An 18,345-nucleotide genomic window follows, 5' to 3' on the forward strand; every position below is an offset into this window, starting at 1 on the left:
CAATTTCCCTCTGTTACGCTACTCTGCTGGCCTCTGCCTCCTGCTCATGGAGAATGGGTCTAATTTAAGAACAATACACAATGATACAGCCACTGCACTTGCTCCACTGGCACCTCCACTATTAATATACTATAGACACTATGAAAACGGTATCCAACGATGTATTCAAGAAACGCAATGAACATTTTATACTTCCATAACAAATATCCAGTTTCCACATTCCTAATACTGTAGCGAGCAATACAATGAATACTTTATATTCAAGTAATACTCATTATATACTATACTGTGTATACATCAATATAAAGTACAATATGTATTGTATGGTATTATAGCAATGAATCCATGAATGCTGTATACTTCTTGAGTAGTCAGTATTCCATATCCGTCGTACTGTAGCTCTATGTTACCTACTCGACAAATTATCTGCTAACTAATTGACGCAGTCTCAATAAAGATTTCAATAATTAACCTGTCACAGCTAAGACGCTGATTGTGTAGACGCAGAGAAATAATACCTTTTTCATGGAAAATAAGTATTTTAGCTCTTGTCAGCTGAGACTGCCAATGTAGGCTTTGCTACTACTAAATATCTAGTTTCTCAAAAACATCACTAAGACCTACTTAATGGAAATATATTTTCTGATGTTTTCTATTTGAGATATGCCTCCGCCATTTCTAAATGTGTAGTTTCTCAAACTAATAAGTACTCTCTGCTCTTGTCTGTTTGAGAGTCTTTGCCACCACTAAATGGCTTTGACCAAAGCTTTGGCTAGTTTCTTCAACTCATCACTGAGGACACTATTCCTGTCGTGTTCCTCTTCTGGAGTTTGGGGGTCAGAGCAGTGCTCTCTGTCCCCTGGTATGTTCCCTAAACACCCTGCTGGGAGGGTATAGAGGGACGCGTGCACACACACACACAGTCCTCAGGGACCCTGCTGTGTGGGGTATAGAGGTGGCTGAATGGTCCATGAAGCCCTGTGGTATTAGTAATGTGGCCAGACGACTGAGGCTTTGCCTACAAGCACGGACTGACTGACACACACACACACACACACACACACACACACACACACACACACACACACACACACACACACACACACACAGACAGTCTGGTGGCGTAAGAAACAAACACACACCAGCCTCAACCACGGAGTGAGATGTCACCCATGCTGATGCATATGACACTCAAACCAAGCATAGTTGTGTGTGTGTGTGTGTGTGTGTGCGTGTGTGTGTATCAACTTCTGGCATCCGCAATGAAACTAGCTCCGCACTTCACTGAACTGAGTCGCGAGAAACTTCCCCACCAACTGCCAGAATGAATCAACGGTTTAAATAGGAACTTCTCTGCAGTTGGTTGTTTTAAAGAAGTTTCTGTCTGGAAAAGTTAACTTTTCGCTTGTGAGAAAGAAGGGCTTTGATTTCTGAAGCGTTGCCTCACTCGGTATGTTAACAATTAGAGGTTGATTGAGCAATTCACCAAATTGAAATAGAATTCTTATAAAAGGACCAAGGAGCACTTACGAAACAACCAATATTTAATGCTCACACATTTAAATGATGGGGTACAAGAGAGCAATCAGGAGAAGGGATCCATTTAATGTTAATGCAATTACATTTCCCTTCTTAAACCTTTCATTAGCTCTGCCGCAAGAGGACTCGCAAATGTGAGTGCATGTTAGCCATCGCTAATGAGTTCCGTCTTGTCACTTCATTATATATTTTAGTCCAAAGACTGATTGTAGTTCAGAAAATGTACAGGAACACTTTAATAACTCAAGATGGAGAACAGGGAGGAGAGATACGTATCAAGTTGTAATCAACTCTGGCACTTCGTTGAAATCCTACTAATCAGGCCAAAACTATAGGAGTATAATAATATTATACCGGATTTCTCTCTCTCTGGTTTTAATCAAGTTTAGGGCTCAAGTTGAGAACAGTGGGAATGAAGTGGTATAGTGCTGAGATAGTTGGCCTGAGGATGGATGACCATAATACACTGAGATGTTCTCTTCTCCAAGTCTAGCACATTCTCTCTCTCTCTCTCTCCCTCTCTCTCTCTCTCTCTCGCTCCTCAGAGTAGAAAATACTGTAAATACATACACTTAGCTAGCTACATGGTAAACAGAGCTCATCACTGATACCATGGACTGAAGGTGTTCCCTGTAGGCGTTCCCTGTAGGCATACTGTGTATATACCCAGAGTGTACACATCATTTAGGACACGTTCCTAATAATATGTTGAGTTGCACCCTTTTCCCTTCAGAACAGCCTCAATTCGTCGGGGCATGGACTCTATAAGGTGTTGAAAGCGTTCCACAGGGATGCTGGCCCATGTTGACTCCAATGCTTCCCACAGTTGGGTCAAGTTGGTTGGATGTCCTTTGGGTAGTGGACCATTCTTGATACACATGGGAAACTGCAGAACATGGAAAAACCTAGCAGGGTTGCAGTTCTTGACCCAAACCAGTGCGCCTGGCACCTACTACCATACTCCGTTCAAAGGCACTTAAATATGTTTGTCTTGCCCATTTATTTGATTTATTAGGCACCCCATTAGCTGATGACAAAGGCGACAGCTAGTCTTACTGGGATCCGACATATAACGACAAAGACATTACAGACAAAAACCGACGAGGTGCACACTGATCGGTAAAGAGAGGATGGCATTCTATAACGCTCCTTTTCCTCTGCACAGTTCTCTCACACTGAGAAACAATAGGATTACAATAGAATGTGCTATGCTTTCTTCATTTAATAAAATTCACTGTTACCACTTATTTTATGAGATGAGGATTCATTGATGGAGTGACTTTAATCTTAGCTGGTCTGAGAGAACTTATGAGGCTTCCCTCTTCAATGTATACATTGGTATGTTTTTAAGTTGCGCTGTTGAGAGAAACTCTTCCTACAGTGAGAGCAGTAGTAAGGCTTCTCTCCTATATGTATGCCTTGGTGTCTTTTTAAGTGGCTCGGTTGAGAGACTCTCTTCCTACAGTGAGAGCAGTAGTAAGGCTACTCTCCTGTGTGTGTTCTCTGATGAACTTTTAGCTCAGCTGATGTTTTAATACGTTTTCCTCTGAATGGCACGCATACACAATCCATGTCTCGAGGTTGAAAAGAGATCCTTCTTTAACCTGTCTCCTCACCTTTATCTAGACTGATTGAAGTGGATTTAACAAGTGACATCAATAAGGGATTGTAGTTTTCACCTGGATTCACCTGGTCAGTCTATGTCATGTAAAGAGCATGTGTTCTTAATGTTTCGTACACTCAGTGTATATGTTCAATATGTTAACTGTAGGCCCCCTATATAGACTACCGTTCAAAAGTTTGGGGTCACTTAGAAATGTCCTTGTTTTTGAAAGAAAAGCACATTTTTTTGTCCATTAAAATAACATAATTAAATGGTACCCACAAAACACCAGTCTCAACGTCAACAGTGAAGAGGCGACTTCGGGATGCTGGCCTTTTAGACAGAGTTCCTCTGTCCAGTGTCTGTGTTCTTTTGCCCATCTTAATCTTTTCTTTTTATTGGCCAGTCTGAGATATGGCTTTGTCTTTGCAACTCTGCCTAGAAGGCCAGCATCCCGGAGTCGCCTCTTCACTGTTGACTTTGAGACTGGTGTTTTGCGGGTACTATTTAATGAAGCTGCCAGTTGAGGACTTGTGAGGCGTCTGTTTCTCAAACTAGACACTAATGTACTTGTCTTCTTGCTCAGTTGTCCACCGCGGCCTCCCACTCCTCTTTCTATTCTGGTTAGAGCCAGTTTGCACCGTTCTGTGAAGGGAGTAGTACACAGCGTTGTACGAGATCTTCAGTTTCTTGGCAATTTCTTGCATGGAATAGCCTTCATTTCTCAGAACAAGAACAAACTGATGAGTTCCAAAATAAAGTTATTTGTTTCTGGCCATTTTGAGCCTGTAATTGAACCCACAAATGCTGATGCTCCAGATACTCAACTCGTCTAAAGAAGGCCAGTTTTATTGCTTCTTTAATTAGAACAACAGTTTTCAGCATGCTAACATAATTGCAAAAGGGTTTTCTAATGATCAATTAGCCTTTTAAAATGATCAACTTGGATTAGCTAACACAACGTGCCATTGGAACACAGGAGTGATGGTTGCTGATAATGGGCCTCTGTACGCCTATTTTATATTCCATAAAAAAATCTGCCATTTCCAGCTACAATAGTCATTTACAACATTAACAATGTCTACACTGTATTTCTGATCAATTTGATGTTATTTTAATGGACAACAAATGTGCTTTTCTTTCAAAAACAAGGACATTTTTGAGTGACCCAAAACTTTTGAACTGTGGTGTATGTAAAGTAATTTGTTGTGCAATTTGTTCAGCTACCTAAAAGGATCAAGTAGACGATGAGGTTATGTAATAATAATCAAAATTCTCTCTCCCTTCTTCCCCCTATCTCACCCTCGTGTTCTCTCTCTCTCCTACCTTTCCCCCCCTCTCTCCCTTCACGCTCTCTTCTTCTCCTTCTCCCTCTCTCTCCCTCCTCTTTCTATCTCCCTCCTTCGCTCTCTCTCTCTCCCTCCTCTTTCTATCTCCCTCCTTCGCTCTCTCTCTACCTCCCTCCCTGTCTCTCTCTTTCTCCAGGTCCTCCATGGGTACCTTCTGTAGCAGCAGTGACCAAGTCTAGTCTCCTGCCCCACTCCTACCCCCTCCAGCCCCCCTCCTTTAGCCACAGTGTCACTGTCCAGTGCCCTATTATAGGTCTGACTCCCTCCATCCAGTCACCCATGCCCCTCCACCCCCACCCACTCATGACAGCCCACTTCCAGCTACCCCCGCACTCCACCGCCCACCAACCCCCCGCCATGGTGCTCAAAATGCCCTACCAGCCACCCTATCCCTTGGCCCAGCCCCCTGTCTTCTCCTCGCCCCTCTCTACCCCCTCAGGTGGGCCCAGGGGAGCACACCCCAACCAACAAAACCACAGAGTGATGGGGAACGGTCATCAGACGCCTCACCCCCCTCCTCACCAGTCTCACCTAACTCACCTAACTCACCCTCTCATACAGCCCCATGCCCTGCCTCTGACCAATGGGCAGTTGGCGCGGCTAGTTCCTCCTACTCCAGTAGCCAATCAGGATGGTCCTAGAGGGCCCAATGGGCTGCAGATGCTGAGGACGGTGGGGTTGGGAAAGTACGAGTTCACAGACCCAGGACATCCTAAAGGTAAGACAGACCCACTCTGACTGGGCAAGTCTGCAGTCACACACACGAAATGTAAGACAGGCCCACTACAACTTTATTCTCTAACTATTTAGTTTTTTACTGAGTAGGTTTTCTCAGTGTTTGACTCAGCTTTTCTCTGGGTAAAGTGTGGTTCGTACAGGGAACAGCTTCTCTGTGTAGAGTGTGGTTTGTTCAGGGAACAGCTTCTCTGGGTAGAGTGTGGTTTGTTCAGGGAACAGCTTCTCTGGGTAGAGTGTGGTTTGTACATGGAACAGCTTCTCTGGGTAGAGTGTGGTTTGTACATGGAACAGCTTCTCTGGGTAGAGTGTGGTTTGTTCAGGGAACAGCTTCTCTGGGTAGAGTGTGGTTTGTACATGGAACAGCTTCTCTGGGTAGAGTGTGGTTTGTACATGGAACAGCTTCTCTGGGTAGAGTGTGGTTTGTACAGGGAACAGCTTCTCTGGGTAGAGTGTGGTTTGTTCAGGGAACAGCTTCTCTGGGTAGAGTGTGGTTCGTACAGGGAACAGCTTCTCTGTGTAGAGTGTGGTTTGTTCAGGGAACAGCTTCTCTGGGTAGAGTGTGGTTCGTACAGGGAACAGCTTCTCTGGGTAGAGTGTGGTTTGTACATGGAACAGCTTCTCTGGGTAGAGTGTGGTTTGTACAGGGAACAGCTTCTCTGGGTAGAGTGTGGTTTGTTCAGGGAACAGCTTCTCTGGGTAGAGTGTGGTTCGTACAGGGAACAGCTTCTCTGGGTAGAGTGTGGTTTGTACAGGGAACAGCTTCTCTGGGTAGAGTGTGGTTCGTACAGGGAACAGCTTCTCTGGGTAGAGTGTGGTTTGTTCAGGGAACAGCTTCTCTGGGTAGAGTGTGGTTTGTACAGGGAACAGCTTCTCTGTGTAGAGTGTGGTTTGTTCAGGGAACAGCTTCTCTGGGTAGAGTGTGGTTCGTACAGGGAACAGCTTCTCTGGGTAGAGTGTGGTTTGTTCAGGGAACAGCTTCTCTGGGTAGAGTGTGGTTCGTACAGGGAACAGCTTCTCTGGGTAGAGTGTGGTTTGTACATGGAACAGCTTCTCTGGGTAGAGTGTGGTTTGTACAGGGAACAGCTTCTCTGGGTAGAGTGTGGTTTGTTCAGGGAACAGCTTCTCTGGGTAGAGTGTGGTTTGTTCAGGGAACAGCTTCTCTGGGTAGAGTGTGGTTCGTACAGGGAACAGCTTCTCTGGGTAGAGTGTGGTTTGTACATGGAACAGCTTCTCTGGGTAGAGTGTGGTTTGTACAGGGAACAGCTTCTCTGGGTAGAGTGTGTTTTGTTCAGGGAACAGCTTCTCTGGGTAGAGTGTGGTTCGTACAGGGAACAGCTTCTCTGTGTAGAGTGTGGTTTGTTCAGGGAACAGCTTCTCTGGGTAGAGTGTGGTTTGTTCAGGGAACAGCTTCTCTGGGTAGAGTGTGGTTTGTTCAGGGAACAGCTTCTCTGGGTAGAGTGTGGTTTGTTCAGGGAACAGCTTCTCTGGGTAGAGTGTGGTTTGTTCAGGGAACAGCTTCTCTGTGTAGAGTGTGGTTTGTTCAGGGAACAGCTTCTCTGTGTAGAGTGTGGTTTGTTCAGGGAACAGCTTCTCTGGGTAGAGTGTGGTTTGTTCAGGGAACAGCTTCTCTGGGTAGAGTGTGGTTTGTTCAGGGAACAGCTTCTCTGGGTAGAGTGTGGTTTGTTCAGGGAACAGCTTCTCTGGGTAGAGTGTGGTTTGTACAGGGAACAGCTTCTCTGGGTAGAGTGTGGTTTGTTCAGGGAACAGCTTCTCTGGGTAGAGTGTGGTTTGTTCAGGGAACAGCTTCTCTGGGTAGAGTGTGGTTTGTTCAGGGAACAGCTTCTCTGGGTAGAGTGTGTTGACAGCACTCCATAAACAACACTACGAACACATCTAACCAGGAGGCAGTTAAAACAATACCTGGTACTGGTGCCAAATCTTCACAAAGCTGCACCAAGGTCACAGCTTACGCACGCACACACACTTTATTCCATTGTTTCAAATTATCCAGACACACCTACAGTCACTTTTTAAGTTTATTTTAAGCCTGGCAAACTCTTGTTGTCTTTGTGAAGACTGCGAGCTGAGTGGTATGGCGAGCCGGCTCAGGCTGCATCTCAAAGCCGTAAATTGTTGTTTGTTAACCTTGGAGTTTGTGATGCAGGGCCAGAGACAGATGTTCTATATTCCCTGACCAATTTTCACATTTAATGAAGCTTTTAATCTAGAGTTTAGATTGGCCTTTTTTCCCCCCAACTCATTTCATTTTTTTTATTTTGGGGGTAGATCAATAGAACGTGTGCAAATGAGTTTCCAGATTGATGTGGAAAGCAGTTGTGGCAGTCGGCGCGGAGGCTACCTGAGACACATTTAAATGAGACAGCAGGTGGAATGGAAACACACAGACAATTAGAGTGTGGATGCATTGAACTGAAGTCCAGCAGCTAATTTCTGTTGCGTCTCCTGTTTTCTTAGATACTTGCTGGGTTTTGTAATGGATACATTGTTGCTACGCTGTCATTTATTGTATTTAGTCGAATAGCCAAAGTGTTGTGTGTTTTTGAATTCAGACGTTGTTTCACAATCTATATACTGTAGTATTTATTCCAACAGCCGAAGCTAATCCGAATTGTTTGCAACTACACTAAACCAGAGCTTTCTGTCCAAAAGTACTAGTACCAGTAAATATTCTATTTCACAAACACATGCAGGGGGCTCTGCTTAGAACCATGAGACGTGACGAGATGGAGTACCACTTTATGAAATATTCAGTGGTAGAAATGAGCATACAGATGTCACTGCGGTAGGAAAGTCACAGGAATAGCAGAGTTCCATTCAGAGCAGCAGCACAGTAGAAGGTGTCAAATCGGAGCAGAGGGTCCTTGAAAACCTTGTTTGCGCACAGGGTCGAGTGCACTTTTGATACTAATATGACTACATTGTCTAGATTCCCTTCACTCTTACCCCTGACTAGTGTTTTGAGATGTCTAGTATAATGTTTGAGCTGCCAGTAAGGTCATAGCCTGGATAATAGACTGCTGTATGACCCTGAGAGGGCTTAGCCGTTAGAGAATTAGACAGGCGTCTTGGCAACCTGCTTTTGTCCTCGCGGAGCGGAGAGAGACACCTTCCAGACTATAAGAACACTTAACCTTGCTGCCGTGATAATCAGCCAGTCAACCACCACAAACCAGCCTGTCGTGCAGTGCCTGTCTTCATAACATTTTTACGCCACCTCCTGCTGTCCTCTCTCTTTCTCTTGCTCATTCGTATTGTGTCCTCCACCCTCTCTCTACCTTTTTCCCCCCTTTCTCTTGGTCTCCTGCTGTGCTCCGTCTCTTTCTCGTCCTCTCTCTTGCGCTCTAGGAACAGATATCCCCTCAGGTCACTAAACATCAGTGGCCATCAGGAAGTGATGGGAGGGGACAGGAGGGGTACAGGGGGAGCAGGTAGCTGACTAGTGTTGGCTATTCAGCAGCCTGATGGTCTGAGGGTAGAAGCTATTGGCCAGTCTGTTAGTTTTTGCCATGATGCTCCTGTACTGCCCACGTCTGAGTGACGGAAGCATGGAGAACAGGCCGTGGCTCGGGTGGCTGAGTTCCCTCATGATCTTCTGGGCCTTTCTGCGACATCTGGTGTTGCAGGGGTCCTGGAGGGAAGGCAGTATGCACCCAATGGTGCGTTCGGCAGAGCGTACCACTCTCTGTAGCGCCTTGCGGTCAGCGGCGGTGGTGTTGCCGTACCGTGCTCAAATCAATCAAATGTTATGTCACATGCTTGGTAAACAACATGTGTAGACTAACAGTGAAATGCTTGCTTAGTCAATGTTTTGGGGTACGAGGTAATTGAGGTAGATATGTACATATAGGTAGCAATGCAGCCCAACAGTATGCTCTCGATGGTGCTCCTGTAGAACACTGTGGCTGGCCGAATTTCTACAGCCTCGTGACTTCTTCACCGCGGTGTCCGTGTGGTTAGACCATTTCAGCTCCTCAGATGTGTATGGCGAGGAACTTGATGTTTTTGACCATTTCAGCTCCTCAGATGTGTACGGCGAGGAACTTTATGTTTTTGACCGTCTCCACGGCCCTGTTGATGAGGGTGGGGGCGTGCCCAGCCTGGTTCCTCCTGAAGTCCACTGTAGTGCTGTGGCAAGGTTACTCCTCCAACATTGGGGAGTGGGCTGGGCTCAGAAGCCAGATGGTAGAAGTATTCTCTCAGCAATGGTCCAGGGTTATTTTTCAGGTTAGGATTGGGGGAAGGTAATCTGGTTTTAGATCTGTGGTTAGGGGGGACTTTTACCATTTCTAACATGCACAAACACACACTGTGTTTCACTTGACTGACAGATATGGATGTCCTTGCTTTAAAAGAAAATCTGAATTATCTGCTTGGTTCTGTGACTATTAAATCAGTTATCAGCTAAGTAATATTTTAGCACCCACTTTGGCACAGGCCTCTTGGTTTCAACAACACTCTTCTTCTTCTTCTGTGTTCAGTGAGGGCTTGGATAGTCAGTGAGGGCTTGGATAGTCAGTGAGGGCTTGGATAGTCAGTGAGGGCTTGGATAGTCAGTGAGGGCTTGGATAGTCAGTGAGGGCTTGGATAGTCAGTGAGGGCTTGGATAGTCAGTGAGGGCTTGGATATTCCGTGAGGGCTTGGATATTCAGTGAGGGCTTGGATATTCAGTGAGGGCTTGGATATTCAGTGAGGGCTTGGATATTCAGTGAGGGCTTGGATATTCAGTGAGGGCTTGGATATTGAGATGCAGTCTTTGTTACGGGTCTCTTTTATGATAGTATTGCACCAGCTCTGAGGAAGGATTTTTACATTATGTCAGAGTGCTTCAAATTCACTGTAAAAAGAGTAAGCTGATTTGAATGGCTCTCAGTAGGATCTAGACACTTTAAGTGTTAGTGTGATTAGGAGCCCAGTGAGCCGTGTGTGTGTGTGTGTGTGTGTGTGTGTGTGTGTGTGTGTGTGTGTGTGTGTGTGTGTGTGACATACAGTAAGCTCTCTCTATGCCTATCATTGCCCTATATGAAGCCACATGACCTTTCAGTGGCCGCCTCATCAACCGTCAGAGGCTTAATTTTCCATCTTTGTTTCACTCATTCTTTTTCAGTCTGATGGAGAGAGAGAAAAAGTTGGAGAGAGGGGGGAGAAAGTAAAAACGAGAGACACATGCAGAGAGGGAGAGAAAGAGACGCACCGAGAGAGAGAGAGAGAGAGGAGAGAGAGAGAGAGAGAGAGAGAGAGAGAGAGAGAGAGAGAGAGAGAGAGAGAGAGAGAGAGAGAGAGAGAGAGAGAGAGAGAGAGAGAGAGAGAGAGAGAGAGAGAGAGAGAGAGAGAGAGAGAGAGAGAGAGAGAGAGAGAGAGAGAGAGAGAGAGAGAGAGAGAGAGAGACAGAAAGGGAGACAGAGACAGAAAGGGAGACAGAGAGACAGAGACAGAAAGGGAGACGGTAACATCTTTACCCAAATCCTCCTGGTCTGTCTGGGTTCTCCAGGATGAGTGATGGTTGTGGAAGGTATAAGCTGATGACTGGAGTGTTATCAGGCTGTCATCCTCCTGTGTATGTATTAACCCCACCCTGACAAGTCTGAATGGCAAATAGAGGTGAGATCCTCTCCGATCACCCACAGACACAGCTATACAGACAGCTATGGATTTCAGATTAAATACTAAGCACACGCACTTAGGAGGCTAACACTGAGCACATACTGTAGCTAGCGCACGGACTCACGCACACACACAAACACACACCCCCACACACACACACTAGTACACGCTGTTGCACAGACACACACACACTGTGCTTTATATATAATATAAAAGATAGTAAGGCTGAGCAGATTGGATGGTATGGACTGAGAAGGTGCAATTTTATATTCAGCTGTCTCAGGCAAACAAGCAATCTGGACTTAAGTTCCCCTCTTTCACTCTGTCTCTCTCTTGTTCTCTCTCTCTCTCCCACTAATCCATTCTTACTTCAGATTTCCCCTGTCACTCTCCTAATCGTGGCGTTCCCAGCTGAAAACAGGCCATTAAAAGACTGACTTACACCGCTGGCCTCAGCAGAGGAGAGGAGAGGAGGGAGGGAGGAGGAGAGCTGGTGACAGGTATAGTGAGGGAGGAAAAAGAGGAGGAGGAGGACATTGGGGAGTGGGTGACAGATAGAGAAGCATAGTACTAGGTTGAGTAGGAGAGGAAAGGAGGAGGGAGGAGAAGAGTGGATGTAGCAGATATTGGACTCCTGCACAGGTCAGTTTTTTGGAGCCACACCCGCCCAGCACCGGGCACATCAATTCCAGGTCCCACCCGATAACCGACATCAGGACAGATTCTTCTCTCCAAACCGACCTCGCCCGCATAGAAGTGTTCTGAGAGCCGATCCGTTACCGACCAAATAAGATCAGTCAATCATATGTCTTTTATAAAGCTCTTATTACATCAGCAGTTGTCACCAAGTTCTTATACAGAAACCCAGCCTAAAACCCCAATGAGCAAGCAATGTGGATGTGGAAGCACAGTGGCTAGGGAAAACCAGTCCTCTTCTGGCTGTGACGGGTGTAGATTATGAAAGTACATGACCATTAAAGCCAGATCGTTCATCAAGACGTTCAAACGTTTCTAGATGACCTGCAGGGTCAGATAATGATCACAGTGGTTATGGAGGATACAGTAGTTCAGCACCTCAGGAGTAAATGTCAGTTGGCTTTTAATAGCCGAGCATTCAGAGGTCGCCGAGCATTCAGAGGTCGAGACTGCAGGTCGGATAGCGCTGGGAGAGAGAGAAAAAGAGCGGTTACAACAGCAGGTCTGGTACAAGTTAGCACGTCCAGTGAACAGGTAAGGGTTCCATGACCGCAGGCAGAACAGCAGAAACTGGATCAGCACAGCTGGATGGACTGGGGACAGAGTTCCATAGCCACAGGTAGATCAAATGATTGAATTGTTTTTATGACTCGAGTAGTAGGATATTATTCCCCTTCCCTGCAGTAATTAATTTGGCTGCATGTCTATGCATAGTTTGGATGAAAGGAAACCATGCCATGAATTAACAACAATATATTTTCATCTTCACACTGCGATGCGGCACATTGACAACTTAAATTACTTTGAAAAATATTGCCTTGTTACGTAATGAAAGCCTATAGCCGACATAACAAAACAAGACCTTTATATTCAATATTGTTTAGATAATCAAATAGCTTAATGGAAATTTAAATAAATAATTCCCAGAATCGAATATAGGCTACTTAAACAATAAAGACATAGGCCAATGTAATTATCTAAAAAAAAAGAAAAGTCCACCACTTGAACGAAAGCCTGTCCCGTGTGGCTCAGTTGGTAGAGCATGGTGTTTGCAACGCCAGGGTTGTGGGTTCGATTCCCATGGGGGACCAGTACGGGGGGGAAAACAAATATATATATATGTGTATGAAATGTATTCATTCACTACTGTAAGTCGCTCTGGATAAGAGCGTCTGCTAAATGACTAAAATGTAAATGTAATGTAAATGAATTAGCCAGCAAATAAGCATACTTTGATCATGGAAGAAGTGGCTGTCTTCCTACTGTCGTAAACAAATACCTGCTTACAATTTTTTGCAGACTGTGTAGCCTATCTACCGGATTGTTGTCCTTCTCCACTCCAAAACCGGGGATTTCACTCGTGCAGCACCTGTTTCCATGATGATGTATACCCCCATCATAACCTTTTATTTGTATTTCTCCACACAAATAATGGACAGTTCCCTGCTCAACACCCTCTCACTCTGTGTGTGGCTGGTAGCCTACTATGTCTAGATGACCTCTCACAGAATGGAATTTAGAACAAGGTCCTGGGTTTGTAAAACAAATATTGTACCTTGATATAAAACGTTTCCAACCAGCAATATAATTGTTTTGAACCGCGAGCCAACCCGCAGTTTGAAATAATTTGTTTAATTCCATCCGCCAGCTGAACCGTGGGTATCCGACCCCATGCAGGACTCTAGCAGGTATAGCACAGTGGGCTAGAGAGAAGGGAAAGGAAGAGAAAAATATGTTAAGGAGTAGAGTAGGGAGTGGGTAGTAGGTATAGTACTGTGGCCTCTAGCATAGCAGGATGTGGACGAGGAAGGGAGAGAGATAAAGGAAAGCGAGGAGAATGAGGAGGAGAGCAAGGTCTAGTGGCTTCTCTAGCTGGAGCGTTGTGTTGTTTTATTATGTGTGCCGTAGCCAGTCAGTCAGACTTGCCCTGCTACTGGGCCCCTGTCTGTCTCTCCCTCTGTCTCCTCCTCCTCTCTCTCTCTCTCTCGCTGTGTCTCTCTCGCTGTGTCTCTGTCTCTCCCACTTTGTCACACTGGCCGTGTGACTGTGCCCCAGTCTCCCTCCCTCCATTTCTCTCTCTCTCCCCTTCCACCCCACTCTGTCAGGCTGGCCATGTGACTGTCTGTGCTACTTTCCCTCTCTGTCTCTCCATCTCATTCTCTCTCCCTCGGTCCATCTCTCTCTCTCCCCCCCTTCATCCGACTCCGTAAGACTGGCCATGTGGCTATGCTGCTGCCGCTGAGCATTATCTTGAAATGTGTGTGTGTGTGATTAATGAATGCTGTGCAGCGTTGCTGTGCATGGAGGAGGAGGTAGACGACCAAGTATTTGTCTTAATGACCTATGACCAAGCTCTATATGAACTGTATTAGGGGATAATGTATGGGACTCATGGTAAGGCCCCTCTCCTTTAAAATACGATAGCGAGGGAGAGAGAGGGAGGGAGAGAAAGAACGAACAAGGAGGGAGAGAGAGAAGGGGGGGAACCCCTCCTTTCTGTCTCCCTCTCATCCCTCGCCCCACTCCTCCACCCTGGAGAGAGAAGGAGCGTGTATAAACAGCAGAAAACTCATTGGAAGCCATCATCAGTGAAGTTAGAGAGGTAGGAGAAGGGAGGTAGGGAAGAGCTAGTCCTCACACCAATGGCTCAGTAGTGACTCCCGCATGGCCTCCTAAATAAGTTTGAGTCAATATCATGAATATATGCCTGCTGTGTGAGTTCATGTACCAAGGTTGCTCCAGAAATGTCTACCTTATTATCACCAAGGCGTATTATTCATTTGACAGAGGTAGTTGGTGAACATAATTGTGTTTTCTAGTATAAGGGTTGTATATAAGTTTCTGCCTGTACAGGTCAATATACTTGTGTAACTAGCTGACTATCTAGACCCCAACGGGCCCTACCGACTACGTGAACCATGGTAATGGAGTTAGTTATACATGAGAGATGGGCAAGCAATTGTTCTTCAAGGGCGTTCACATTTTCTGACCTTTGACATTGTTGACCCAGGTTCAAGGATGTAATTGAGTCTTTAAAAACATTGCGGCACAACGCCTCTCCCCTATTTGACCTAGATAGTTTGTGTGTCTGCATTGATATATAGGCTACGTGTGCCTTTTTAAAAATGTATGTAGTTCTGTCCTTGTCTATTGATGTTCTGTATTATGTTTCATGTTTTGTGTGGACCCCAGGAAGAGTAGCTGCTGCTTTTGCAACAGCTAATGGGGATCCTAATAAAATACCAAACAACTAGGTTTTTTTCCCTAAAAGATAATCTCCCACCACCATTTTTATTAATTTGGCCATTTCCGCTTCTGCTTATTCCACAGATGTTGATCAACTCAGCCAGTAAAAAAATCTAAATCTGAAAAAAGATAAACTCCCACCCAAGGCACAGCCAAATGCTCCTAGCCAGAAATGTGTGTGTGTTTAATGAGCGACTTCGACAGCCTGTCATCCTGCATGCCAGTAAAGCTGCTGCGGTGGAATCACTAACTAACTGTTGTTTACTCATCTTTGAGCTCAGGAGGTAAACTGCTACTGATGGGCTCTGGGAAGCCGTCTCTTAAAGGGATAGTTCACCCAACAAAAGAACCTTTCTGACTTTTTATATATCTCAAAAGGTGGTCAGTGTTCTACACTGTCTGTTGTGTAGCACCTGAGAAACTGTATTTTTTGGGGGAGAAATCTGGGGGACCTTTATTCCAAATAAATGGATAGGAACCATCTGAAGCTAACAAATCTCGCAAACCCTTTAAGACAGCACCTCCAGTCCTCCGGACCTTTTAACAAGAGGCGAAAAAGGGGTCTCCCAATCCCTTTAAATGACCAACACTAGCAAACATGACTTGTTCATGTAAACATTGCATGTCTTATTCCTTCTCAGACATACAAAGATAATAAGTAAACCCCCAAAAAGTAAAGCATTACCACAAAGTCAACAACTTCTGTCTTTTGTAAAAATATGCAACTAGCATCTTATTAACATGTTTTAAGAACACTGTTTGAATAATGATGACAGCACTGATGAAATCAGCAGAGAAGAGGAGAAATGAGTTAGAAGGGATAGGTAGAGGAGAAAAGGAAAGGATGGAGGAGAAGGGAGAGGAAAGAAGGAGAGAGAGTTGTGTGGAGCAGTAGCTGAGGCGATGCCGGCCCTGTCTGGTCATAGTGTAGCCTAGTAAAACACTAAGGTCTTAACTCAGCCATGCATCTTAATTGCAGACACTACCAGCTCTGGAGCTCAGGGTCCCCAGATGACGACTGATGTGAACTGACTGGAAGATGACCTTTCTAGGCAGGGCGGACGTGGGGGGAGGTGATGGGGGGGGCAGTTAAGGCCAGTGGAGCGGACAGAAGTGTTAACCTGGCGTTTGGCATGAGAGGATAGGAGAGTGGAGCGGAGAGACGGTAGTCTGTAGCACATGCTCAGTCTGGGGCAGCAGGTGGCGTAAGACAGGACTGTGGCACGGTATTTGAGCTGAGGTATCTGAGCAGGGTGTGTGTGTGTGTGTGTGTGTGTGTCTCTTCTAAGGAGACTTAATTTCATTACTGTTTACGACTAAGGGATTTGACAAGAAAACAAACACCTCCACAGTGTATCTTCTGCAGCTCCTCTCTCCTCTCTCCACAGCAATCTGTTTTCATAGGCCTGAAAAAAAATAAGGCTGAAAAACAATATATATTTTTTTTAATTTCCAAACCAACAGGGGTGGATTTGTCTTTCAGTGGAATAGCTGAGTTAAAAAAAAAAAAAGACCTGGTTGTGAGGATTTAGGGTTTAGGAAATGGAGCGTCATGGTCTCCATATCGATTGTGCAATTTGACTAGCAGGATCCTCTTTAAATAATACCTCAGCTCTACAAAGTGGGGGAAAAACAGTATATGGGTCAAGCGAATTAGCCCTTTATCTAACTCTGTGTAGGGAATAAATGCAGGCAGTAGTAGGGTATTTCGCCTATTTCGTTGATTATTGAATAGGACTAAGTAAGTAAATAGCCCTAATGTGCGTTTTCGTCTGTCGGTGTCATTTACCTTTGAACAATGTGTGTGAATGACTGTAGGAACATAACGATGCGCTCTGAGTAGTAATGTACACTTGGAGTATAGGCTTTACCGGCATTTAAAGCACACTTCCGGGTATTCCGATCACGAGAAAATCAGTGATTTTTTTATAACAAGTGTTATAAAACGGATACAATTACGAATACGACGAGATTGAGGTGACGCTCTAGCAGGGCGGTGCTGCGTGTGTTGGCTCCTGTGAGTTTGAGGGAGTGACACAGGGAGGAGGGGGGAGAGACAAGACAGCAACCAACCAAGCCGACTCACACTATAGTAGACTAAAATCTGCCATAGCTAGATTATTTATCATCTAGTAAAATGACGTAGTACCTGTCTTGACTGCATCAAACTGGGAGAAGCTAGTTAACTTTAGCTAGCTAGCTACTATAGCGCATGCATCCTCAATTAGCCTATCTCGTTCGACACATTTACCAACAACAACAACTCCATTCAGAATATAAACTAGCATCCTGCCTGTTGGCTCTTGGTCATTGTAGCCTGTCCTTCTCCTTTAACTTTTAATTCCATGATTTGTATTCCGTCTTCCATTGATTAGATATCTCCTAACATTTGCCCCACATGGAGGCTCTATGACTGTAGCCTATTGTCGCTTTGATGACATACGATTGGCCAACAACACCAACAAGCTACACTCGCCACTCTTGAGCAGCATCATAAATTATGCAATTTCTCTCTACCGCAGCAGTCGCATTCGGATCTGAAGTTTGTAATTTCCACTTAGAAATATCAGACGGAAATTGTTTTTAACAAAAAAAATTAACAACCCCGAAGAAAAAAAAACGTCAATTTAATTCAAATCCACATTAGCCATAGCTCAAAATCCTTTGGAGGTCTGGATAATTTATTATTAGATGAAACGACTAGAATGGCCCCATGGCTTCTAGCTGTGAAATTTTTCAAGAATTTAAAAAACACTCCCCACATGCCCGTAGAAGGGTTGCTGCATGTTCTTCACTGTTTTCCAACTGGGTAAACCGGACTAATTTTGCAGAGTTGTTATGTATGCTAGTTTTCAACATTGCAGAAAATGGAGGAAAACCTGAATTCTGTTTTGACAGAAGTGTTTTCTATACACAAAATCGAGTCGATGAAGGCATTAGATGCCTTCACGGGTCCAAAAAGTTGGACCCATTCTGAAATGGACCTGGGGCCTTCCCATCTGGACCCGATATGCATAAATACTTTTTTAAATATAGAGACCCGTTCTGAACGTACCCGAAGACAACTAGACCTATTCCGTATGGACCTGGTCAGATCCAGACCCGGTCCGATCGAGTGAGGGAAGCAGCAGAAAAGGGAGGGAGAGGAGGTGGGGGTGTGCCGAGTATCGTAACGGATATGGAGTTTTTTTATGAATACAATGACAAATATTTTTTGTAATTATCCGTGGTCTGAAAAAATATTTATATTTATATTGTTTAATTTCATTTTTTGTGACCTGAGTCTTTTAACCAAAAGATCATAGATGAGACAAAACATTTCACCTTCCCCTTTAAGGGCGGGAGGTTACCTTGGTAATGCGACTCCAGTCATGGTTGTGCCTGTGAGATTGAGTCGGACTGACTAGTAGCTGCATTGTCTTCTCTTCCCTAACAGTTGAAACACAAACATAGAAAAACAACCTAGCTTGTGAACAACACAAAGTTATTAGCCAAGAAACACAAGGACAAAGTCTCACTTCAGTAGACTTTCGTTTCAAGTAAATTAGACAA

The 18,345-nt window shown here is 44.9% G+C and overlaps 1 protein-coding gene across 1 annotated transcript in view; it reads left to right on the forward strand.

Annotated features, from left to right (window-relative positions):
* Positions 1-18,345, forward strand: part of LOC106571749 (kelch-like protein 29) — a 327,789-nt gene that overhangs the window by 186,982 nt on the left and 122,462 nt on the right. Inside the window, exon 5 of the mRNA XM_014145167.3 lies at positions 4,628-5,209. Coding sequence (XP_014000642.3) covers positions 4,628-5,209 — 582 coding nt within the window. The remainder of the gene's footprint in view (positions 1-4,627; positions 5,210-18,345) is intronic.

Source organism: Salmo salar, chromosome 15, assembly GCF_965601325.2.
Source record: "Salmo salar chromosome 15, fSalSal1, whole genome shotgun sequence".
Taxonomy (NCBI): domain Eukaryota; kingdom Metazoa; phylum Chordata; class Actinopteri; order Salmoniformes; family Salmonidae; genus Salmo; species Salmo salar.